This window comes from Mesoplodon densirostris, chromosome 16 (genome assembly GCF_025265405.1).
Source record: "Mesoplodon densirostris isolate mMesDen1 chromosome 16, mMesDen1 primary haplotype, whole genome shotgun sequence".
NCBI lineage: Eukaryota > Metazoa > Chordata > Mammalia > Artiodactyla > Ziphiidae > Mesoplodon > Mesoplodon densirostris.
The window spans coordinates 44,223,497-44,246,964 of record NC_082676.1 but is presented as its reverse complement, the minus strand read 5'-3'; the positions used below and the strand labels follow the sequence as shown (position 1 = coordinate 44,246,964).

General features: G+C 47.9%; 2 protein-coding genes across 3 annotated transcripts; one reads left to right on the top strand and one right to left on the bottom strand.

The window, feature by feature from the left end:
• The first annotated feature begins 2,092 nt into the window (after positions 1 to 2,092).
• On the top strand, positions 2,093 to 12,013 carry FUS (FUS RNA binding protein). 2 transcript variants are annotated; one of them, XM_060120374.1, is made up of 15 exons: positions 2,093 to 2,169; positions 3,730 to 3,754; positions 3,847 to 4,001; positions 4,750 to 4,891; positions 5,053 to 5,234; positions 5,451 to 5,658; positions 7,257 to 7,291; positions 8,811 to 8,843; positions 9,632 to 9,735; positions 10,082 to 10,211; positions 10,457 to 10,558; positions 10,694 to 10,817; positions 11,156 to 11,256; positions 11,373 to 11,520; positions 11,813 to 12,013. In XM_060120374.1, exons 1-15 carry the CDS (start codon positions 2,157 to 2,159, stop codon positions 11,850 to 11,852), a joined length of 1,542 nt encoding a protein of 513 aa, XP_059976357.1. In that variant the 5' UTR covers positions 2,093 to 2,156; the 3' UTR covers positions 11,853 to 12,013. The 2 variants fall into 2 exon arrangements, with proteins under 2 accessions (XP_059976357.1, XP_059976356.1); XM_060120373.1 differs by having other exon boundaries at positions 4,747 to 4,891.
• Positions 12,014 to 18,208: 6,195 nt separating this feature from the next.
• LOC132476447 (apoptosis-associated speck-like protein containing a CARD) lies at positions 18,209 to 19,516 on the bottom strand. Its single transcript, XM_060078411.1, has 3 exons — positions 19,197 to 19,516; positions 18,913 to 18,969; positions 18,209 to 18,544 (listed from the first exon to the last, which is right to left on the bottom strand). Exons 1-3 carry the CDS (start codon positions 19,468 to 19,470, stop codon positions 18,288 to 18,290), a joined length of 588 nt encoding a protein of 195 aa, XP_059934394.1. The 5' UTR covers positions 19,471 to 19,516; the 3' UTR covers positions 18,209 to 18,287.
• Positions 19,517 to 23,468: the final 3,952 nt, after the last annotated feature.

Here is a 23,468-nt window from a genome sequence, read left to right as displayed (position 1 = left end):
GGCCACAACAGTGAGAGGCCCGTGTACCGCAAAAAAAAAACAAACAAAAAACAAATACACTTTGGGGTTTGTGGGTCTCACCCACATCTTGCCCACTGGCTATAAGTTCCAGTGGCTCAGGGACTGGATTTTTTTATCCTCTTCTCTCTACGTCTGCCCCAGACTTGGTACATATTATGCAGTGCTCAAGCGATGTTTGCTGAAGCACAGGGGTTAAGAGCAGGAACTCTGAGCCAGGCTGCCTGGGTTGGGAATCTGGCTTTGCCACTTTCTGTGTAGGCCTGGGCACAGCTTTTTACCTTTCCATGCCTTTTTGTTCATCTGTAAAAGGTAATCCTCATGTCAACATTTTATTGTGAATAATAAAATTAAACAAGCTATACTTACAGCACTCAGAATACTGCCTGATACTTAGTAAGCCTTATCAAAGTGTTATTATAAATATGTTATATATAAATATTATTATTATTATATGTTAGCTTTGTTATTAAATTGCTTCATCTATTTTATACACTAATGCATCCTCAGTACCCTGGACAGTCCCTGGAACACTGTAGGTACTTAATAAATATTTGTAGAATCAATGAATGAATGAGTGATGGACTTCCCTCTGTTTGCCCTCACTCCAGTGTCACACTGCCCTCCCAGTGGGAGTGGGGTGGGTGACAGGGTGTTCAAGGGCCATTAGGGCCTAAGTCACGAATTTAGTAGAAGTTTGTGGGCATAGCCCACAATTATTTCTCTAGGAAAACGTGTCTAACCTACAAAGGAAGTTCTGGAACCCACGTCACAGGTAAGCTGGGAAGGAAAATCTGCATGGCACATGTACCAGGAATAACCTCCTTTGTCTTGTTTTATTCGATACTTTCAAATTTCCTTCTCTAGGCAAGGCTGATTAGAGTGCAAGTTGCAAGTTAATTTGAATTTCACTTTTTGTCCTTGCTCTTATAGGGAGTGAAAAGGCTTCAGCACACTTCAAAGTGTTCACATAACCAACATAAGGAGTGTTTTGCAGCCACACAGACCTGGATTCAAATCAGGACCCCTGACCCTTAGCTGTTCTATAATCATGGATTGCACTCAGCCTGAGTCTCATTTTTCTTACTTGTAAAATGGAGATAGCTTTACTTTCTTCATAAGACTGTAATGGGAAAACAATTAATTGTGCATTTTGAAACCACTTCAGCTCTATACAAATATCAGTTATTATTGGATCTCCACATTGGTTCCTCGGTAGGGTTTCAGGAGAATAAAGAGTAGCCCTTTATCAATAAAAAAGGCTGGGAAATCCCTGATCTAATCTCAGTGCTCTTTGAGATCCGGAGGGTTTGGGCTTTCCATTCCAAGAGAGAGTCAAGCCAAGCTACTCACGGGCCAAGCCGTGAAGGTGTGGGTGGGCGATCAGTGTTTGACCAGACTAGGACCCAAGGGTCCGGGGTAAACTCCATGCTTTCTTTCATGGCAAACGTCACAATCTACAAACCCTAGTAAGGACTTCAGGAGACTCAAGCCTGAAAGACGATGAGTGAATACCTAGACGCAGGGAGAGGGTCGGTGGAGGAACACTAGAGCCAGAGAGGGAGGAACACTAGAGCCAGAGGAGGGAGGCTGGCGCCGGAGGGAAGATGCATTTGATGCAGTGTAAGGGGAATGGAGCGCTGGAGGTCTCCATCCTGAGCGAAAGTGAGGCCCAGTGAAAGGGGCCAGCCTGAGGAATTTCGGTTCCCGCCCCTCGACTCCCGGCTTTGACTACAGTTCCGCCCGCAACCGCCCTGGGCCCCTCGCCCCGCCCCCAGAGGGTAATCGGGCCGTACCATTATGCCATCATAGGGGTGGGGTGAATCGTGGGCTTAGTCCTGCAAAGCAAATTTAACTTCTTTGTCAGAAAAACAGAGGATTATATGTATTATTTGCAAGGTTCTTAGTTAATACGCTTCCTTTCTGCCTGCTAGGGTCCTCTATAGTCCCTGAATAGTGGCAGGAGTAGGCCACGATTCCCCCTTTCCTTTCCGCAGTTGGTGCGTTCCCCCGGCATGCGTAGGCGGGGAGGCGTACATAAACCTCGACGCAGGAGGCGGGGCTGCTCAGTCCTCGAGGCGTCGGTGTTGTGGTGTTGGAATCTTGTTGATCGTCGGCCTGTGCGCGCGTGCGCGGACATGGCCTCAAACGGTATGTAAGGGCGCGAGGCGGCGGTGGCGCGCCGGCTCCAGGCCTCGTTCCCTCCCAGTCGGGCTTTTGTTTTTCGGTGGGACCTGGGCGGCGATCGCGTGTAGGGTCTTCTCGCAGCACTGGCGGGAAGCAGCGGAGAGGGGTGGAAGGGGGAGGCCGATGTCGCCATCTTGTTTCGCTCCTCTGGCGCCTGGCGTGGGGCGGGAGGTCTTCCCTTCGCAGCCCCTATCCTTGAGGTGAGGGTTGGGAGGGACACTTCTTGGTGATTGGAAACGTGAGGCATGGATGGAAATGCCCGGTCCCTGTAGCCTTTTCTCCTCCTTATCCCCAGCCTCGCGCTCGGGCCCGCTTTGTCGCAGTGCTGCATCCGGGCATTCGGAGCGCGCACGCGCTCTGCTGGCCCCTCCCCCCTTTCTGGCGGCGCGAACCCCCCCTCCCGCCTCGTGTCGGCCCTGCTTTTTGTCGCGAGACCCTTCGCTGGAGGCTCCGCGGCGCGCGTCCGGTTTGGGCCTCGCCCCGGGGGTCCCTCGGGAAGGGGCGGGACCGCCTCGTTCCCGCCTCGGTTGCCACGCGGGCGGGGGCGGAGGCTTGGGCGCGCTTAACGGCTGGGGGTGGTCCAACGGACTTGGGGACCCGGCCCGAGGCTTTTCCCGCCTAAATTTCCTCTCTCGGAGGTGGGAACCGAAAGGAACGGCCGCCCGAGGCCACACCTTCTCCCGGTCCTTTTGCCCTTTTCTGCGGGAGGAAGCGCCTCGTTTCCTGTACCGGCGAGACGAGTGGATCTGGCCAGTGCGTCTAACATGTGGCGTTTTAAAAGCGCTTTCTCTTCCTTCGGTTCTCCGAGTCTCCCCACAGCCCCGAGGCAGGCAAGGAGGAGATAAGAAAACGCACTCGTGGGGAGCCACAGGGCTGGGGACTTGAGTACCAGTCGACTTGCCTCCCGAGGCGACCGCTCTTTGATGGTGATCTCTGTTGTTTGGGATCAAAGAGCGCTCTTCTCTTGGTTGGCTAGCTTTGCATTAAAAGCCTCCCGTTTCCAGTCTCCAAGATTGGGCAAAGGGTGAAGGGCGGCCTCTTAGGAGACATTCTTGTTTTTCGGATTGAAAAAGTGGAGGCTACGTTCCGAACAATTCTGCCTCTGGCTTGAATTAAAACCTGTTCTGCTGAAGCAGCTGTGTGACTTTAGCTTGACTCTTGGTGATATCTTCGTCTTCGAGCGGGTGTGAGAAGGAAATGTGTGCAAATTTGTGCAGCTCCTGACATCGATTGAAGTTGCAGAAAATTGTAGCTGTTCACCAAGACTCTTGTTTTTTCCAATACTTAAGGCTTCTTGGTCTCTGTAGAAATTCGCTGTTTTTTTTTTTTTTGCTTTTCTTTATTGTAAGAAAACTTGACTACGGTCTGCCAGATTGCTTCTCTCAACTAGGGTTTCATGTGGGAATTTATGCCTCGTTGACTTTCCTCTCTGGGGGCTCCAAAGCTAGCTTGAGTTAAGACTTTTCGCTCTAGTCTACTTTTAGGGATGGTTGAAGGTAATATAATTGTGTTTTTGTTTTTTAGACTATACTCAACAAGCAACCCAAAGGTGAGTGTCATTTCTGGGCTTCCAAAGTTTGTAAAGGGCAAGGGTGGCTAAGGTGTTTTTTTTCTGAGAGCACGGTTTGTCTTTTTCTCCAGTTATGGGGCCTACCCAACCCAGCCTGGGCAGGGCTATTCCCAGCAGAGCAGTCAGCCCTATGGACAGCAGAGTTACAGTGGCTACGGCCAGTCAGCGGACACTTCAGGCTACAGCCAGAGCAGCTATGGTAGTTCTTACGGACAGACCCAGAACAGTGAGTCTCTTTTAGTGGGTCACCCCACCTCTTCCTGCTCTTTCTGCATGTTGCTTTTTTTAAACCTAAGCAGTGCTGAAATGTTTGCTTTAACCAGTCTATGACCCTTAAAGCACTTTAGCATTTGAGTCCTTTCAAACAAAAATACTTAATTGGTTTGTAATTGTTTCCTATTATTTTCTTTGACTTTTTACTTTTCCATTTATGTTGCACTTTTCCCCATTTCCCCTAAGAATGAAAGTGAAATGGGAGGGCGGAGCGGGGGGAGTATTGCCTAAAGGGAGAAAACTTTCAGGTACTTAAAGGGAGAAAATGACTTCCTTGAAGATGTTTGAAGTCAGACTGCTGTATATCACATGATACACCAGGAGGTGGAATTTGCCCTGAGGTTCTGAAGTGTAAATAATATGGGGTTGTCTTATTTGTACTGCACACTTAAAGGGCAGGTTAAAATTCTGTTAATTAATAGGGATCTCTTGGGCTGTGATTAGTGGTGGTCCTCGAGGCTGGCTTTGGTGTGGGTGGGATGAGATTGGAATTCTGAAGTTGGTAGAAGTTGGAATATTAAACTTTAAGGTAAGAGAGAAAGGTAATCTCTGACTGTGAGTTGCAAGATTTCCAGGCATCTTCAAAGAGGCTGACTTTTCAAGTATGGGAAGCATTAGGTGGTATATAATGTTTTCTTCAACCTATTCCCTGCCTTTTCTCTTTGATCATAGTTTTTGTGACTTCCTTTTTCTTTCAGCAGGCTATGGCACACAGTCAACTCCCCAGGGATATGGCTCAACTAGTGGCTATGGCAGTAGCCAAAGTTCTCAGTCGTCTTACGGGCAGCAGTCCTCATACCCTGGCTATGGCCAGCAGCCAGCTCCTAGCAGCACTTCGGGAAGGTAAGGAGTTGTGGGGAGAGGGGAGAGGTAGATTAGGGGTGCATGAGTGAGCATGAGGACTAACGGGGGTGGCCTCTGTTGGGTACAGAGAATGGGATGTACTGAAAGTGAAAGAAGGTTTTGGACATGCTGGCATGATTCTGCTTTTTCCTTTTCCGTAGTTACAGTAGCAGTTCTCAGAGCAGCGGCTATGGGCAGCCCCAGAGTGGGGGCTATGGCCAACAGCCTGGCTATGGTGGACAGCAGCAAAGCTATGGACAGCAGCAAAGCTATAATCCCCCTCAGGGCTATGGGCAGCAGAACCAGTACAACAGCAGCAGTGGAGGTGGAGGGGGTGGTGGAGGTGAGATGTCTTCAGCTTTGTCTCATACCTGCTTTTTGTAAGGAATTGTATCCTACTCGACCCGTTCCCTAAAAGGGTTCTTGAAAATGTTGCGCTTTTGTTTCCTAGCTTCATTTTAATTTTTATTGTAATTTATCACCTGGTGCAGTTGAACTGCTTTATGCCACCTTGCAGTCTGTTTTGTGTTTTTTAAAGGCATCCTTTCTTTCCTGACAGGTAATTATGGCCAAGATCAGTCCTCCATGAGTGGTGGTGGTGGCGGCGGTTATGGCAATCAGGACCAGAGTGGTGGCGGCGGCTACGGGGGAGGCCAGCAAGACCGTGGGGGCCGTGGCCGGGGCGGTGGCGGTGGTTACAGCCGCAGCAGTGGTGGCTATGAACCCAGAGGTCGTGGAGGCGGCCGTGGAGGCAGAGGCGGCATGGGGTAGGTGTCTTGTGAGCCAGGGAGTAACATCAGTGAGCAGTGTGGAGGGTTGCATGAATCTCCCTTGAAGCCTAGTCCCTTAGTGCATGGTTAGTCTTATTCTAGGGATTTGTGAGGGCTTTGATTTAGGAGCATTGACTGTTTCTTCTTCATACATCCCCATTTTATTTTTGTGAGAACTTGGGAGCCTGAACTTCTACCCACACCTCTGTATAGAGATTTGAGTACTGACACTTTTATTTCTGAAGAAAAAGAAACATGGGTGTATATGGATTGGAGTCATTGATATCCTAGGCAAGAAAAATGGAAGTAAAGGCTTCTTTGTCTGCAAGGGAAACCGATGATCCCACTCCTGGTAATAGGGAAACTTGTTACTTGTATTCCCACGTGTCCTCTGAGGAAGTTGTAAATGGTTAACCTGACTTGAGCTTCCAGGAATTGGCTACTCTCTCTCTGTATTCTGTAGTCATTTGAATCCACGAGCACTCATTTGACTGACAGTAATGATTTTGTGTGTGACTTGGTTCATGGGGCTACCTGAAGTGTGCAGACCTTTTGGACAAAATACAGTACGCTTGACAGTGGTATCCCACCTATTTGCTCCACTGTCCCTCTTCCTCTGGTTACTTGCCCAACTGGACCTTCTTTCCTCCCCTTCCCGCTGAAGTTGAAGTAAAACCTTAGATTTGATGTTAAAGCATTTGTCAAATCTGTTGGTAAATATGATTTGAAGGACCCTACTCTGTCTCCCTTGAGAGGGGAGGAATGTCAGTGTGTTACTCCTTTTTGGGGAAAAGTAGGTTTTTTAAAAAGAGTTTGTGTATGGTAAGTATTCAGAGGTGGGTGGGGGCAATCTCAAAAACCGTACAAAATAAGGAAAACTCTGTTGTGTGCGTGTGTTTAATGCAAAACTTTAAAAAGAAAAACAACTGTTAATGTGACTGTTAACTTGCTCTGCATTTTATGTGCCACAGGTATGAAAGGTGACATTGCAAAATACTCCGCTCTTCTCACAGTGTAGAAGGGGTGACCCCGGGGGTGGGGAGAGATCAAAAACAGCTCAGTAGTTAGGGTAGGGCTTAGTTAAGTTTGTCTCGCTTTAAGGGGAAATTGCCTTTGGTTTTGACTTTTTATGGAACGGGGTTGGGTCTGCTTGCTGCTTTCAAAGCAAAAAACCACAAAAATGTGTTCAGGGCTACCCCAGCCTGGTGTGAAATGTCTTCTGGGTAAATCGGGGGTAGGGTTTTTAAACCAACTACTGGGTTGTCATCCAGTCGCCACAAGAGGAAAAAACATCTGCTACGTCAGAAGAACGACCAAGGAAAATGGGTCTTTTTTTTTTTCCAGAGGAAATAGATATATAACCTTTTAAAGCAAAATCCTTAAAAATTGTGTCTGAGAAATTGCACACGTGTGTGTGACATGCTCAAAGGTCAGACAAGGGGTGGTCAGGAAGGGGAATGTATTTTAGTAGCCATTTGTATTACCATTTTCCCAAAACACCTACCCATGTTTGGGGAATGTTGAACAAAATCAAAAACCGCCCTTTTGTAGCCGTTGGAAGCTTCATGTCCTTTCTTCTAACTTGTCTTCTCCAGCGGAAGTGACCGTGGTGGCTTCAATAAATTTGGTGGTAAGTGAACAGAGTTTCCAAAATTCCCAACTCCCAGCAATGCTTTGTCTGATTGTTCATTTGCAGATGTCTTAGCGTGTTTTAAGTGTCAAAGGTTTTGGAGTGTCCAGAACCACCTCCAGAAAGGGGTGGGGTAGAATGCCACCTGCTGCCAGATGTGTGCTAACCTGGAGGCAGGCAGGGGTAAGACTCAGCAGGCATCTGGTACCAATTCGGTTTGACCCAGGTTAAACAAGAGGTGTTTAAGTAGGCCTCTGACAGGAGTGTTGCCACACCCGGCACTTAGTGAGCACCGTAATGAGAAACTGGAGAGTGTGCTGGACCACGTGGGGCCCACTTGGCTTTAGGATCCTTTTGATCAGTGTGTCCGAGGTTAGTGTGTGTGAGTGAGTGTGTGTGTGTGTGTGTATGTATGTATGTGTATGTAAATATCTCCAAATGTTTTAATTCTGGACGAGGGATGTGAACTATTGCCCTGCCCTGAGGATGGTGAAGTTGGTATATATTTATATATTAAATACTGAATGGTGTCAATGCGATTCTACATACACGCATTTAAACTCAATTCAGATGGGCAAATAGAAACTAGCTCTGGGAAGGAAGGTGTGGACTACTTCCAAGAAAGGTTGGGAGTATGTGTGGCTCATGGGAAATAACCAGGTCTTAAACAGCACAAACTGAATTCATGGAAAAATGGCAAATTTGAGAAGTCTCCCAGTAAGCTGGAACTTTTCTGGTTTGGTTAACTAACAAAAGGTTTCTTGATTTGTCTCAACATTTAAAGCCAAAGGCTTGGGTTCATGATTTAGGTGTCATTGAGTGTGGGTACAATATTTATGATGAATTCAGATAAACTTTGGTCAAAGATGGTCTCTGGAAAAAAAATAGAGGCTGCATTATGGAAATAAGATTTCTGGTCTGTTCCCTGGGACATGCTTAAAAAATACAATAGCTGTTATGTATGATTTTTATTTTCATGTGGTTTTGGGGGAAACAAACATGGTTTTAAGAATGGTTTCTAAAGATGAAATTAAAAATTGTTCTACAAGGGATAAGTGTCTTTGGTGTTAAAGTTTGGAGTAACTGTATGGATGCATATCACATTGCTGGTGGTGAGCCCATTTCTCTCTGGGGTGAGAGAACAGGGCCAAGCTATGAGTTGGTTTGTTAACTTCAAGGGGTCTCCCTCCTGGCCCTCCCAGTCTGTGCTGAGGACATTTCCCAGCCTGAGCTGGGGGAGGCAGCATTTTCTGAAGTGTGGCGTTGTCCCTGTGGGGACTCAAGTTACATACAGATCTTAAGAAAAGGGGCCTCTGTCTTCCCCAGACCTGCCTAGGATTTTTCTCTGGGCAGGCAACCCAGGACAGGGTTTGGAGTGAGGCTGTGAGCACTTAACCTGATATTTTGCATAAGTTTGGATTTGGTGTGAATTTTTCTCCTTGTCTTTCTCAGCCTGTTGACTAACGGCTCCTCTTTCCTTGTTTTTTTTGTTTTTTGTTTTTTTTTCATGTCACTTAAGGCCCTCGGGACCAAGGATCACGTCATGACTCTGGTAAGTCCAGAGGTGGCATGAAGGACTGGCTCAAGTGGTATCAGGACTTTCCCTGGATGTTCTTTGAAACTTAAAGGGATCTGAAGAACAGGGGTAGAGAAGAAGGAAAATGTGGGGAAGGGAGTTCAGGTGTAGCTATACTTAATAGTGATTTATAAATGAGCCATGTATCAGAAATACCTGATGTGGTGATTGCCTCTCCCAGCAATTTAATAGGTCCGGGAGGAACCCGAGAATTTGCATTTCTAACAAGTTTCAGGAGATGCTGATGTATCTGTGTGTGGACCATAATCCTGAACTGCTGGTTCAGTTAAAGCAGTGGCTTTTAAAAATGGGGATCGTAACCAAATTATTGAACGAAAAAGACACAGAAAGGGAAGCACTTAGTGTATTTTTTGTTTTAATTATGTTTATATACTGGATTTTAGTGTAAAATAGGTTTCTTAACTTGGGGGTCTTAACATTGACAAACAACTGGTGTACATACTGTGTGGTTGGGCAGTTAACTCCTGAGCCCTGGTTTCTTTAGTGAGTATCAACATGTTTCAAAAGGTAGTTGTAAAATTAAGTTTAAATGTGTGAAGTGGCTGGCATACTGGTACTCAGATAATAAAATAGAAGGGATGGGGATTTCTTTTGTCTGACCTAAACCAAAGTATATTGCTTGCTTTACAATTTTTTTTCTTTGAAAGCGAAATAGCAAGTATTAAAGTTATTAAGAGTCACTGACTTGTTTTACCTTTGCTTCTCTCTTCAAATTCATGTTTCTTTCTGCGTTTGACAAGCAGAACAGGATAATTCAGACAACAACACCATCTTCGTTCAAGGCCTGGGCGAGAATGTTACAATTGAGTCTGTAGCTGATTACTTCAAGCAGATTGGTATCATTAAGGTACTTGTGGAGCAGAGTGGGTGCTTTCTATCAGTGCTGCAGGCTTTTGGATTTCACACCTTAGTGGAAAAAAAGTCTTAATGGTTGCCTGCTTAATTTGTTGAGGAAAGAACATTAGCCTTTGCCATTTTCTAAAGGGAATCACATTTTAACACAAAAGAGGCACAATTGATAAAAAAGGGAGTGTCTAAAACTTTTGAATTTGTAGTCTATAATCTTTACTTTCATCTTTTAATATTGAAGTGAGAAACAGTTGATGGCTTTAATTCAAGCTACATGAAATAGAAAGGTATGGTTATGATAGTGCTGTCTTAAGACTGATGTTATCTCACGTTGATTTCTTCAGACAAATAAGAAAACAGGACAGCCCATGATTAATCTGTACACAGACAGGGAAACAGGCAAGCTGAAGGGAGAGGCAACAGTATCATTTGATGACCCACCTTCTGCTAAAGCAGCTATTGACTGGTTTGATGGTACGTATGAGGAGGCTGGCAGGGGTGGGGGACAGGGCAACTAGCTTTGGGAAACGGCCTGTGTTTTGAGGATTTCTGTGAGTCTTCCAACGCTCCCTGTTTTGGTGTGGTCTTATTTTTTCTTACGTTTCATGAGATTGTAAACATTTACAAGAAGACGGAGTCCACTCTTGATTGTACCAAGTGTGTTTTTGGACCCACAGGTCTTAATAAAAAGTCTCCTTATGCCTCCTTTATTTCTTTAGGTAAAGAATTCTCTGGGAATCCTATCAAGGTCTCATTTGCTACTCGGCGAGCAGACTTCAATCGGGGTGGTGGCAATGGTCGTGGAGGCCGAGGACGAGGAGGTGAGGAGCTACTTCTGCTGGCGTAAGAGGTGATGGGGAGAGAGGGGAGGGAGGGTGGTAAGGGTTTACATGGGACAGAAGGTTAGGTTAAGCAAACTTGGAAGCGGAGCAGACCTGTTACTGTGTCTACACTAGGACCCATGGGCCGTGGAGGCTATGGAGGTGGTGGCAGTGGCGGCGGTGGCCGAGGAGGATTCCCCAGTGGCGGCGGTGGCGGCGGAGGACAGCAGCGAGCTGGGGACTGGAAGTGTCCTAATCCGTGAGTGAAACTTCTTTAATTCTTCTCTCAGCCGTCTTGCACGTGTGCCCTTTGGTACTATGGTAGAGCTTGTGTTTTCCGACTAATAGATACCAAAGGTACACTTCGACAGGCTTGGCCAGGAGTCACCTAGGTGACGTAGCTCTAGAGGGAAAGGTATTGGACTGGGTTCAGTAGCCTGCAGTTTTTGTCTGGCTCGCTCCTGAGAAACAAGCCCTTTTGCTTTTCCGAGGCCTCATTTTCCTCACGTATCCATCCGTAAGGTAACTGGAGTGTTCGTAATTCTAGGTCTTGTCTTACCGCCCCCCGGCCCTGACTCATTGTCTTATTTTTCTCAGTACGTGTGAGAACATGAACTTCTCTTGGAGGAATGAATGCAACCAATGTAAGGCCCCTAAACCAGATGGCCCAGGAGGGGGACCAGGAGGCTCTCATATGGGTAAGGAAGAGGCAGAGCTGGTGATAAGGAGTTGGGATCAAAAAGGAGGCTAGAGGGAAGGTAGGAAGGATTTGGGTGATGTGATATGGGGATGTATCATATTTCTTTTTTCCTAGGGGGAAACTATGGAGATGATCGTCGTGGTGGCAGAGGAGGCTATGATCGGGGCGGCTACCGAGGCCGAGGCGGGGACCGTGGGGGCTTCCGAGGGGGCCGGGGTGGTGGGGACAGAGGTGGCTTTGGCCCTGGCAAGATGGACTCCAGGTAAGTAAGACTCTAAATTGAAAGTAGAACAGTTGAACAGAGGTCATGGGATTGCAAGGTTTTGGGACAGTGGTTTCATTTTGAGGGCTAGGTTGGAAAGCTGAGACTGTAACCATAGTGGGTAGGGAAGGAAGATTATGTGGGAGAGCTAATCTGTAGACTCCCATATACTCTCTACCTAGGGAGATAGGTGCTATTTCTTGGGGTTGGGTAGCAGGGGCAGATAGGATTTCGGGGGTGGGGTGGGTAGAGAGGTTGGTAACTCAGACCTAATGGATACTCTTTCTTGCAGGGGTGAGCACAGACAGGATCGCAGGGAGAGGCCGTATTAGCCTGGCTCCTGAAGTTCTGGAGCAGCTTTCTTCCTGTACCCAGTGTTACCCTCATTATTTTGTAACCTTCCAACTCCTGATCACCCACGGTTTTTTTGTGTCGGACTATGTAATTGTAACCATATCTCTGGTTCCCATTAAAAACCATCATTTTAGTTAAATTTTCTTCCTCTTCCCCCTCTTCACTGTCCTGGAGTGTTGATGTCCAGGTCAAGAATGTGGGGAGTTTTCCTCTTTCAGATCAACCTGCCTTGTGGGAACTGGAATAATTTGTTCCCACTTAGCAGGAACTGGAATAAAGTGTTTGATACTTGTTTCAGGGAGAAAAGGTCAAGTGTATCCTTGAAAGTAGAGATTAAACTTTTCTGTTATGGTAAAAACTAGATGAATGAAAGGGGTAAATGAGAAACATGTGTGTTGGCCCAGAATTGTCCAACCATTTGGAAGTTTTTCTTTTACCATGTTTATTCACATGCTGGTTTTAGTGAGTTTATTATTTACAGTAGTTCTGTTCTTTTTTTAAGGCCTCTTGGCTCTTCTGGCACTTTTCTGAGTGGGGCTCAAACAAATTAGGTTGCTTTGGGGGTGGTATTCAAGCTTGATCATGATTGGAGCACATAGTTATTAGCCAGTTGGGTGTTTTGCAGGAAGAAGAGTAACTGAGCACCTACTTAATGGCAGGTGTTCCGTGGCCTTGCTCACTTCATGCCCAGTGCATGGGTGATGTGGCTCTCATTTCTCAGGAAATGGTCGACCCCAGGATGGAGTCCCTGTCTTCTCACTTCATTTTCATTTCTTGGCATTTCGTTCTGAAGTCATTGTTCTGAAGGGGACAGACTCCTATCCCAAACGTTGTTTGCGTAGGCCTTAAGAGGATGCTAAATCTTAGGGAAAGAGACTTGGGAAGGAGAGGAGATGGTAAAGGGGGGAAGGTTAGCTGGGAAAGTAAGGTAGAGGCAGTTCTTTATATTTCAGGGTGACCTGCCCCATTAGTTTTCCTGAAGGTGGGACTTTGGTAGGTAGGGAGACAGTGGTCTAGCTGGGTCATGTTTACATCCTGCCTATACCCAGAGGGCTGAGGTCATTGATAATTTTGAGAAAGGCAAAGGTTGGGGCCGATAAGTTGAAACCTCAGACTCCAGTGCCCGTCAACCTTACGTGCCTTTCCTGACCCCAAAAATCGCCCCCCCTCCACCTTTTTTCCAGCTCAAACTGAGTTTAGAAAACTTTCCCATCCCTGCCAAGCAGTTCAGTTTTAGTTATACAGAACTGAAAGTTATAGCCAACAGCAACAGGCTTCTTTGCTGTCAGAAGCACAGCTCGTAGAGCGCCTGGGACCCTAGTGGGAAGTGCTTTTTCTCTTGGTTTAAAATTGTCAAGCATGCTGTAAGTGTTCTCTTAAGAGTTGTTTCATCTTCCAATCTCTGGTGACTTGAGACGGAAGCTGTGGCTTTGTCAAAAGGAATAGCTGCTTTATCCTCCCTACTGTGTGGAGGTGCTCTACCAAGAGTAGGTGGAGAATGGCTGAGCTTCTCCAGGCAGTGCTTTCCTTTGGCTTACTGAACTTGGTACACTTGAGAAACCCTCAGAATTAGAGCCAAGGATATGGCATTGTTTCTCCCCCTGGTGTGTTCAGCTACCTCTGCTGTTCTTGATCTGCTTTCTTGACAGTGATGCTTGGTTTGAATGGCACTAACCATGTCTCTGAGAAGTTTATTGTATGTGCTTCACCTGGTAGGGTTCTGGTGTTAGGGTTTGGTTGTGTGGTTCCTTCATCCCTACTGCTAGCGGTGAAGGAGGTTGAAGCTCTGGGTGAGACCCAGTTACTGACTGGGACTGTTAGTATTTAGTTCTTGTCCTTTAAAGGGCTTCAGTGATTGGCCTTACTCTTAAGTAAAAGAAAATAGAGTCCCAAGTGTCTAGTGGGTAGATCCAGTTTGGGGTCCTTTTCCAGGAGAAAAGAATGGATGACGACAACTAGCAACAGAGGGAATGTTGTTGGTTCTGGTGCCAGCTTATCCATTGGCGAGAAAATAGGAGTGAGACCTCAAGGGGGTTGGACTTTGGGCCCTCTGCTGCATTCTCTTGTAAGCACTAGGCCAGTGATAACCAGTCATATTTCTCTGATGAGGATCTTAGGCTAGTCCTTAGAGATCTAAAGAATACATTATTACTGAATTATGGAAAATGGCCTGCAGTCTGGAAGCACTTAGGCACCTGGCTTTTTTGAATTGGGACAGGCTAACTAGGGAGAAGTGAGGAGGGTAGGTTGTGGTGGGGAGAAGTGTGCTGTGGGTCTGTTTGCTTCCACTGATTTAGTTCTCAGGCTTTTCACCTTATCCCCATCACATGCTGGATTTCAGTAACTTGGATATAGGGCTGAGGTTAAGTCAGTGCTGGGTCCAGCTCCTGTGAGACTCAATACATTAACATCTTTATTTAGGTATGTTGCTTCCCACTTCAGTCTCCTGTCAGTCTTCCACCAGGGGTTTTGTAACCAGGTCTCACTCCCTCTAGTCTGTGAGAGGCTCAGCTCAGTGTGAGGTCCCATCTGCAGCCATTCCTCTCCAGTCTTTCCAGACTCCCTTTTCTGCCTTTGGGCCCTCCAATACTTAGCCTCTTTCCTTTCATCTTTAACTTTTTATTTTGAAATAATTCAGAGCTAGGAGGTTTTCACCAAAAGTATCTTGTTCACCTTCCCATGCAGACGGTAATCTTCATGGTGCTGGGCGTTTTAAGAAACGAGGAAGTAGTGTCAAGTGGATCTTGCCAGCAGGTTTGACTTTTGGGCTTGTAGAAATTGTTTGGCCCTCAATCCTATGGTGTTAGCAGTTAGAGCTTTAAGAGACCATTGAATTTAAAATTCCTAAATGTTTTTGAGGGAGGAACAGAAGTATGTCAGAGGAGTTTGGGTCTGGGAATAGTGCTCTGTGGATGGATTGTGCGCTCTCAGCTCCTTGGAGTGTCTTGGGATTGTAGTGCTAGCATGAAGGGCTCCTTTAACATGAAGGATAATTGAGAGCCACCGGTGCGGGGATTGGAGACAGGAAGGGAGCTTGGACTATGGGGTCGAAGATAGGGGATTCCTTGTGTGTAGTGGGGAACTGAGCTTTAGGCCATTCCCAGTAGAGAATGCCAAGAAGGGTGGGGTGGGTATGGGAAGAAGAAACTGAAGGGAAGCAGGAGCCAGGCTTTCCAGGTAGCATTCTGCACGCGCACCTCAGGGTGGCAGTGTTGCACAATTGCACTGATTCCTTGTAGCTGTTCCGTGCAGGATCCTTAGGGCCTCACTGCAGCCTGCTTGAGGTAAGAACCTGTCAGATTTAGCTTGATGGCTGTTCTTTTTTCTCTCCCCTCTTGAATCAGAATTTGAGGGGAAGCGGGCCCATCCTGTGTATTCTTTCCCTGAGTGAAAAGGCACATCCCTCTGAGAAGGCTTCTGCGAACTGTCACAGGCTGACTGAGGTGGCAGAGGCATATCCTCTCTAGCAGTGTGTAGTCGCTTGGCAGTGCGGTTAGCACGTAGGTTCTAACTCGGTGTGAGGTCCTGGTGGGGTGCTGTCACCTCTCTGGCGACGCTCTGAAGTTCTGCAGAGACTCCGTTTCTGCTAATTCCCCCCATCATGTCTGGAAAGGGGAACTCAGTTTTGTACAAAACTGTCCATGTAGACAGTTGAAGCCAGGAGCTAAGAAAAAGGTCACTTGTGGAAGGCTGGGTTCTGCATGTCGGTTTTTTTTCTAATTAGCACAGGCCCAGCGAACATTGCCTGTTGATACGCTTTTTTTTTTTTTTTTTCAGTTTTGTGATGCTTAGAGGTTTGAGCAGAAAATGTTGATTGTTTCAGACTGAGGAGCCTAAGCCATTGAACAGCTAGGAACAGGAACATCCTGGAGATCACTGTGGACACCAGTGTGTGCTCGCTGTGGGCCAGTTGATGTTAGGTGATGAGCTGTGTCCTGTTACCCCTACTTTATAGATGGGATGCTGAGGTACAAACTGGCCTTAAGTCTCATAACTGGTGAGTGAGGTGGAACAGGGATTTTGAATCTGTCCTTTGGCTGCAGAAGTGTGTCCCTTAACCAGTACGCTGTGGCTGGTAGAATTCTGAACCTCATCCTTCTCCCCCACTCCCCCACCAGATAAAAAGGAAAAATAAAGCCCCCAAGAAGTCTTACAACTTAGGGGAGCTGTTTCTTAGAACGGTGTCTTTTGCCTCAGGCCGGCACTAGTTTTTGTAGCTGCTCCGTTTGAGCATCTGCTGTGCAAGGAAGTGTTATGGCTCCATCTCATGAGAAGCATTAGGTTCCTATGAAGTGCAAAAAAGAATCCTCTGTTAAGACAGTAGACATACACAGTAACTGCTGTTGTTATTTTTCACTTGAAAGGCACTGTACAGAGGTTGAAAAGATGTCTTTTTATGGGTTTCTAATGGGAGAGTCCTGTGTGAAAATAGGTGTGTCAATGTGGTTTGCTCTACCACAGGGACAGTAGGTGAAAGTGCCACTGGAGCCCAGAGGAAGGCCCTCTCCGGGCATGCTAGGACAGCTGGGTTTCAAGGTATCCAGAGTCGGGGGATCAGCGTGCGGTAGGGCAGGGGGTGTAAGTAGTGTTGAGATCTGGTATGTGAAGAGGAAGGTAGGAGAGGTTGGATGGGGTTTTTCAGGGTTAGGCTGGAAGCGGGGCTTAGGTGTGCTAGTATTAGAAGGGAGTCCATTTCCATCAGTTTTCAATACTCGGGCCCTTGAAGGTGGTTGACTAGAAGCGGGGAGATCAGGAGGCCTGCTGTGGTAAGACATGAAGGCATACGCCAGATGGGGGCAGTGAAGTTGAAAAGGAAGGTGTTTGGATGTAAGTTGGAAGACTGACTATGGGCCTTACGGGCCTTATGGAACATGCTGGTGTTTCTTGTTTTCTGGTTAGGCTGCTGCTGTTGCCATATGTCGAGATACGGGGAGAGTAAAAGGAAGACAACTTCAGTTTGGGAAATGGCAAGTTCCTTCAGAACATAAGTGAGCAAACACATCTCAGGGATTGATTAAGTCTTGGTTTATAAGATTTAAGAAGACTTGGTAGAAAAGGGCTGAGGGTAGAATGGGGAGCATCATTTATTTTATGGGGTATTTGGCTAAAGAAGGTGAGCCCACGGGATCCTGAGTGTTTGGGCTGATTCCCACTTTTGGGGAAGCTCAGCTTTCCTCCTGGAGTCCTAAATGGCATTAGGAGCAGTCCCATGTCGCTGTAGCCTTGACAGTGGTCATTAGCTTAGCTTTTTGGTAGCTTCCTCCTGCAGTAAACAACTTGTTTTTTCCTGTTGCTCTGGTGATCTGGTCATCAGAATAGGGAAGTGTTAGACTGTGGGGTGGGCGGAGGGGGATAAACACTGCATCTGTCAGTTGTGTCTAGGGAGGGTGTTCCAAGTGAAGCCTTCATACAGCTTTTTCATTCTGCGCTGGTCTGTTATGAATGGCACACTTTGTACCCTCATATCTGGATCGCCTAGTCTGATGATCTGACTCCTAAGGATAGGATATCTGGCCTCCTTGGGGCCTGCCTGTTGCTTTGCATCCACCCCCTGCAGGCCAGAAAGAAGTTGGGTGCAAAGTGTACTCAGGATGTGGTCCTAGAATCTGGTTCCCTAACAGCCTCTGGAAAGGCTCCCTAAGTGCTGTTTTGTGGAAATAAATACTCCTATTTTCTTTTGTGGGCACAATTTCATCAAGAGAGGGAACAGCTACTAGAGCTCATTTCCTGAAGTTGCTTTTGTGGTTGGCATGTTTTCTGGGCAGAGTGTAACCTATAACCTCTTGGAGCGTGTGGGAGGGAGCAGAGGGAGGAGTGACGCCTGCTGGTGTCCGTGCCAGAAGGAGCCCTAGGGACACTCGGTGGTTTGTGCTCTTTCCTGCTTAGATGGTACTCTTGTCACTTCCCCTGAAAATTGCTCTCATTTTGCAAATTTTTTTCCTATGAAAAAGCGAAAGAGAAGCTTGGCAGACGAGTCTGTTTCTAGATGCATCTGTCAAGTCTGGCCCCCCACAGTTCCAGGCCCTTTGTACATATTTCTATTTTAATTTTTAGACCTTGACCACAAGGCTAACTTGTGTTCACAGGTCTCAAGGGCAGACCCTCTGGGGGTGGCGTTAAGGGAGCCACCAAATGGTGAGTGAGGGACCATTCCATGGTGACTTAGGCAGGAAGGATGAAGTGTTTGGGGAGCCTGCTGCCCCAGGAACAGGCAGAGACTAGAGCTTCATCTGAGCCGCTGCGGCGCTTGCATATGTAGCTCAGCTCTGCATGAGCTTCCAGGCTGGAAGTAGGAAGACCAAGTACAAGCTGGTTTTTCACATATTATGTATATTTAAAAAAATCAGAGACTCCAGGTAAGTTGGCTGGGACTGCCAGGGGTTGTCTGTGGGACCGCTGCCGGGGAAGATGCCTCAGCTCTGCTCTAGGTCGACCACCAGGTAGGGCTGGGTGTCCCTCAGGGCCTGGAGGAGCAGATCCTTGCAGGTCAGGTTCCAGGCTGGAGCAAAGCTGAAGAGCTTCCTCATCTTGGTAGGATTGGTGCGCTCCGCCCGCACTGCCTGGTACTGCTCCTCTGTCAGGACCTTCCCGTACAGGGCGTCCAGCACCCCGTCCACGTCTGTGACCCGCGCAATGAGGGCCGCCCGATGCTGCTCCACAAAGTGCAGTGCTGGGGCGGGAGGGAGGAGAGGAGATGAGCTGGGACCAGGGTGGGTGCTGGAGCCTGGCCCTCTTTGAACACTAGGTTTTCTTTAGAAATTGCCCTGAATGCAACCCTAAGCGGTGGGGCTCAAGGTGGGCATGGCATGCCACCAGGACTCTACCTATAGTGGGATGAGTTTAACTTTGTCTCCCTTTCTCCTCCCAACCAGGCTCAGTCCCAGGAGGTGTGTGAGTAGGTGGGTGGGAAGGGTTGGCCTAGCTTTGTGCTCTTTGGGTGCTCCTGGCCTTGGGACAAGAGATAGGCTGTGCAGGGGTACGGTGGGGCGGGGCTGGTGAGGTGCCCAGGTAGGTGAGGTTGGGCGTTGAAGGCTTTACCTGGCTTGGCTGCTGTCTGGGGAGGGGCCTTGATCCCAGCTGGCGTGGTTCCGGGGCCTGTAAGAAAATGTTAAGTGGTGTCTCCCAAGTGTTTCTGGGGACAGGGGTCTCTTGGTCCGGAAGCCATGGTCAGTACCAGGCGTGGGAAGCCTCCCCAGCAGGAGGATTTTATTAAACGGTAGGAGAAACAGGAAGCGGAAGCTCCGGGAGAGGCGAACTTTGGGGTTGGGAGGAGGGTGTAGAGGGGATACTGGTCTGGACCTGTGTGGAGGGGGCGCACTCACCCTTGCGCAAGGTCTCCTGCATCTGTTCCGCCACCTCCTGCATGCCGATGCTGCACAGCACGAGTACCGTGAGCTCGGCACCATATGCCTCCAGATAGTAGCTGACGAGCTTGTCGGTGAGGTCCACAGCATCCATGGGCAGCAGCGTCCCCCGTGGGATGCGTGCATAGCCTTCGCGCAGCGGCACTGAAAGCAGCTTCATCTTGAACTTCTTGAACTCGTCAGCGGTCAGGTTCTCCAGCGCATCCAGGATGGCATCACGCGTGCACCCCATGGCTCCTGGGGTCCTCTGCCGCAGCCGCCGCTTCAGCTCGCTCGGGCTGTCTGCCAAGCAGGAAGTCTGCTCTGGGGCGGGGCCTGGAGCTCCCTGCCTTCACTCCTGTCCCTGCCTCAGAGCTTTGCTCTTGGGTGTTAGGCTCCTGACTACTGCGTTCCTTCCCTTTCTCTCCTGGCCATCGGGGGGCGCCCAGATTGCATCCTTTGGCTGGTCTACCCAGGAGGTGGGACCCAGGAGACCCGGTGGAAAAGGGCTCGTGGGTGGTGCCTGCCTCTCCAGACTTGGACTAGGTAGCACAGATCAGGAACCTGGTTTATTGGAGCGCTAAGGCTTAGAATCGTGGAATTTTGGAACCCTGAAATCTCCATGTTTCCTTAAACCTTAGCATCCTCTCTCCCTGTCATAGAATCATAGGATTCTAACAGCCACGTAGCTCCCCAAATTCCACGGGTAGAGAGAACTGTGTGCTTTCTCTCTCCAAGCCTCAGTTTCCTTATCTATGAAATGGGGATAATAACACACACTCACTTAGTAAATATTCCAGCATAACATGGGCTACCTGATGGTGCCTGAAACCTTGCCAAATGCTTCCTGGGAGAGCCAGGGTTTGGTCCCGCAGGAACTGAATTTCTTGGGAAGTGATGACAAGAGACACTTGAAATGGTTGAGAAAATTCTTGACTGGAAGGAAAGTCATGGGAAGAGCTATTCTGGGGCCAGGGGGCTTGACCCAGAAGAGCAGATGAAAGGTGGCTTGGGTTGGTGTAGGTTGGCGTTGGAGGCCAAGCTGTGCCCAGAATCCTTAACTTGCCCTTAACATGGCTGGGAAGGCCCTGCTGGTCTGCCCCTGTGGACCTTGCCAGCCTTGTCTTGCACCACACCCTGACCACACTCCATCTCGGGAGTTCCAACCACACTGGCCTCTCAGTTCCTCAAATGTGCCAGGCTCCTTTGCTTCTCCAAGCCTTTGCACATGCTATTCCCTCAACCTGGAGCTCTCTTCCCTCACTCTTTGCCTGACAAACTCTCAAGACTTTAGGTCTTCAGTTAAATGCTACTTCCTCTGGGAGACCAGGTTTAGAATCCCTCCAGTTCAAAACACTTGCTACTGATTTGTAGCTCTCATAGCAATTGTGACTAAATTGTAACTGAGTATGTTTAGGCACCCACCTCCCCACTAAAACATGAGCTCTGAGGGCAGGGACCTTGTCTGGTTCATTGCTGAATCTCCAGCATCAAGAGTGCCTGGGACATAGTAGGTACTCAGTGAAGATTTGCTGAATAAAGGAATGACTGAGGCTGTGTTACCTGCAACATGTGTTCAAAAGCTTCCAGCAGAGTAGCAGGGCCCTGCTCCCCATCTGTGTGCGAGTTGCTGCACACAGGCTGGGTAGTACTATGTGCCAACATCCTTACCATGGGTGGCACTTGTGGCCCAGCAGCTAGTGTTCCCTGGCTCATGGCTGTTTATTATTCTGTCTCTTCACTGGTCTTCGTCCTTGCAGAATCTCCATGTCATTTTGTGCACTGTGGCCAGAAGACTACATCTTCCTAGCCCACACATTGATGCTGTCCCTCCCCTGCTTGAAAACCTCCTATGACCCCTCAGTGCCCCCAGAATCAAGTCTAAGCTCCTTGGCTTGGCCTTTAAGTCCCTTGCCAACTTCCTCGGCAGCACCTTCTACCCTGTGAGCCTCTGGACCTCTGCACGTGCAGCACCTGATCTCTGCTTGGCCTCTCTTCCCTCCTGGTCTGCTTGATGAGTTCCTGCCTGTCCTCCAACATGTATCAGGAGTCACTTTTTCTAAGAAATAAAAAAAATTGAGCTCCTATGTATAGGCTGTGATCCTTCACATGTGTTATTTCTAACCCTTACAACAGTCCCTTTGGGATAGGGAATAGTAGCCCTGTTGTACACGTGAGAAGGTTGGGCTCAGAGAGGTTGAAGGACTTGCCCAAGGTCATATAGCTGAGGGATCATGCAAGTTGTCTGGTTAGCTTCTGAGTCTGGCCGCTGTCTACTCTTCCCAGTTGGCTTTTCTGTCCTCTCTGTGCAAAATGAATTATTCCTTGGCCATGTCGGCTGGATTCCCCTATCATGCCTTTCTCACAGTGTTGATCACACAGTGTGTCTGGTCACTCTGCTTTCCTCACCAGGCTGAGGACCCTTTCAGGTCCACAGCACCCAGCACAGGGCTTGGCACAGATCCAGCCTTGACAAGCTTTCATGAAATGACAAAAGATCTAGAATCATAGAAACCTGCTCTTTTCACATTTGTTGGAATCTTAGAAGCTGTGGGTGTTTTATCCATGGAATTTAAAAAGCGATTGCCTGATTCAAACCGCATCCCCCAAAAGAGCAGGGATCCCCTTGGCCATACATATGGCCATTTGACTGCATCTCTTGAATTCTTGTTTGGATGGGGTGGCCTTGGCTTTATGTAAAACCAACGTAACACATCTCAACTGAACTTTTGGGGCTGCAGGAAATTGCACCTTGGGGAGTGTGTGTCATGACTAGGAGGCCTCCTCACACCTGGCTTCATGGAAGCGGGGGAGCTGAGGATGTGTGTCGTGGTGTGACACGGTGCCCCTTCCCTTGTTCCTGCTTATCACCACCCAGGGCCCTTCCTCTTGGCCAGCTTGCCCCTGGCACCTGACGCAGTCTCATTCTTGCTCACACACATTCAGACTGAGACACAGAAGATCTGGCTGAGATTTTTCACCTGACATGCCTCAGAGCACACACTAGCACTGGGATGTGATGTCACAGGGAGCCAAGGGACAAGGGGCTGGAAGTGCAGGAGCGTCCTCTACTAGCAGTGGAAGCCTCACTCCTGCAGTGATTTCAGGCTGGAGGTCAGAGAGCACAAGTGACACCTTGTCAGGTGGACATGATCTATTGAGCCCACTGTAGACTCTCAACTCAGAAGGAGAATCTATTTGATTCTCAAAAGATGTATTAACTATATATAAAATAGATAAACAACAAGGACCTACTGTATAGCACACAGGGAACTATATTCAATATCTTGTAATAAATACCTATAATGGAAAAGAATTGGAAAAAGAATATATATATACACACACATGTATAACTGAATCGCTTTGCTTTACACCTGAAACATTGTAAATCAACTATACTTCAATAAAAAATAAAAATTTACAAATTAAAAAAAGATGTACTAAGGACCTACTAGATGCCCAACCTCATGATAAGTGATGTGGGAGACTAATAATAGTAACAACAGCTTCCATTTTTCAAATTTACTGTTCCAGGCACTGTGCTAAGCACTTAACATGCATAATCTCAATTCTCCCAACAACCCCATGAGGTAAGTGTGTCTATCCTACCTCACAGAGGAGGAAACTGAAGTTTTCAAAAATTCCTCTGGAAGACTGCACTGGTAGTACACGAGGAAATACAGACAGAGCCACCTGACTCCTGGGCCCAAGTTCCAACCTACGTCCTCAAAGTCCCACTCTCTGTCTTCAGAAATTAACAAATTGCTTGGAGAGATAATGTATATGGAAATGTATGCCTCCTCCAGACTGTCCGAATACACCCTTAGGAGGGCAGATGTTGCAGTACTAGGAATGATAACGTTAACTTCCTCCTCTTTGCAGACTGCTCAAGAAACTTACAAAGCACATTCAGAAGACTGTGAAATAGTGGGAAAAACAGGAGATGAGGGGTATCAGACCCACTCAGGTTTGATTCCCAGACACTCTACCTCTTAGCTGTGTGACTCAGGGCGGTCACAGCCCTTTTCTGGGGTCTGCACTCGCCAGCCCATAGGGAATGAATGTTCTGAGAAGGACAGTGGCTTCTCTAGGGTACCCCAGGGAGGTAGACTCAGAGCCAGCTCGTTCTTGGAGACTGCAGGGCGGTTTCCCCCCGCGGAGGTGGGGAATAGGAGCCCTGGGCAACTCTCTGGGAAGCCGTGGTAATCTCTTCTCCCTGGGCCCCCCTTTTCTGGGGGAAGTACTCCGAGT

Bases quoted from the DNA above. Each gene is read 5' to 3' on its own strand.
- FUS (XM_060120373.1), top strand. The intron at 7,292-8,810 runs GTAAGTGAACAG...ATGTCACTTAAG, and splicing joins TGGCTTCAATAAATTTGGTG to GCCCTCGGGACCAAGGATCA. The intron at 10,212-10,456 runs GTACGTATGAGG...TTATTTCTTTAG, and splicing joins AGCTATTGACTGGTTTGATG to GTAAAGAATTCTCTGGGAAT.
- LOC132476447 (XM_060078411.1), bottom strand. From the start codon at position 19,470: ATGGGGTGCACGCGTGATGCCATCCTGGATGCGCTGGAGAACCTGACC. The intron at 18,970-19,196 runs GTGAGTGCGCCC...ATTTTCTTACAG, and splicing joins GCAGGAGACCTTGCGCAAGG to GCCCCGGAACCACGCCAGCT. The intron at 18,545-18,912 runs GTAAAGCCTTCA...CTCCCGCCCCAG, and splicing joins CCAGACAGCAGCCAAGCCAG to CACTGCACTTTGTGGAGCAG.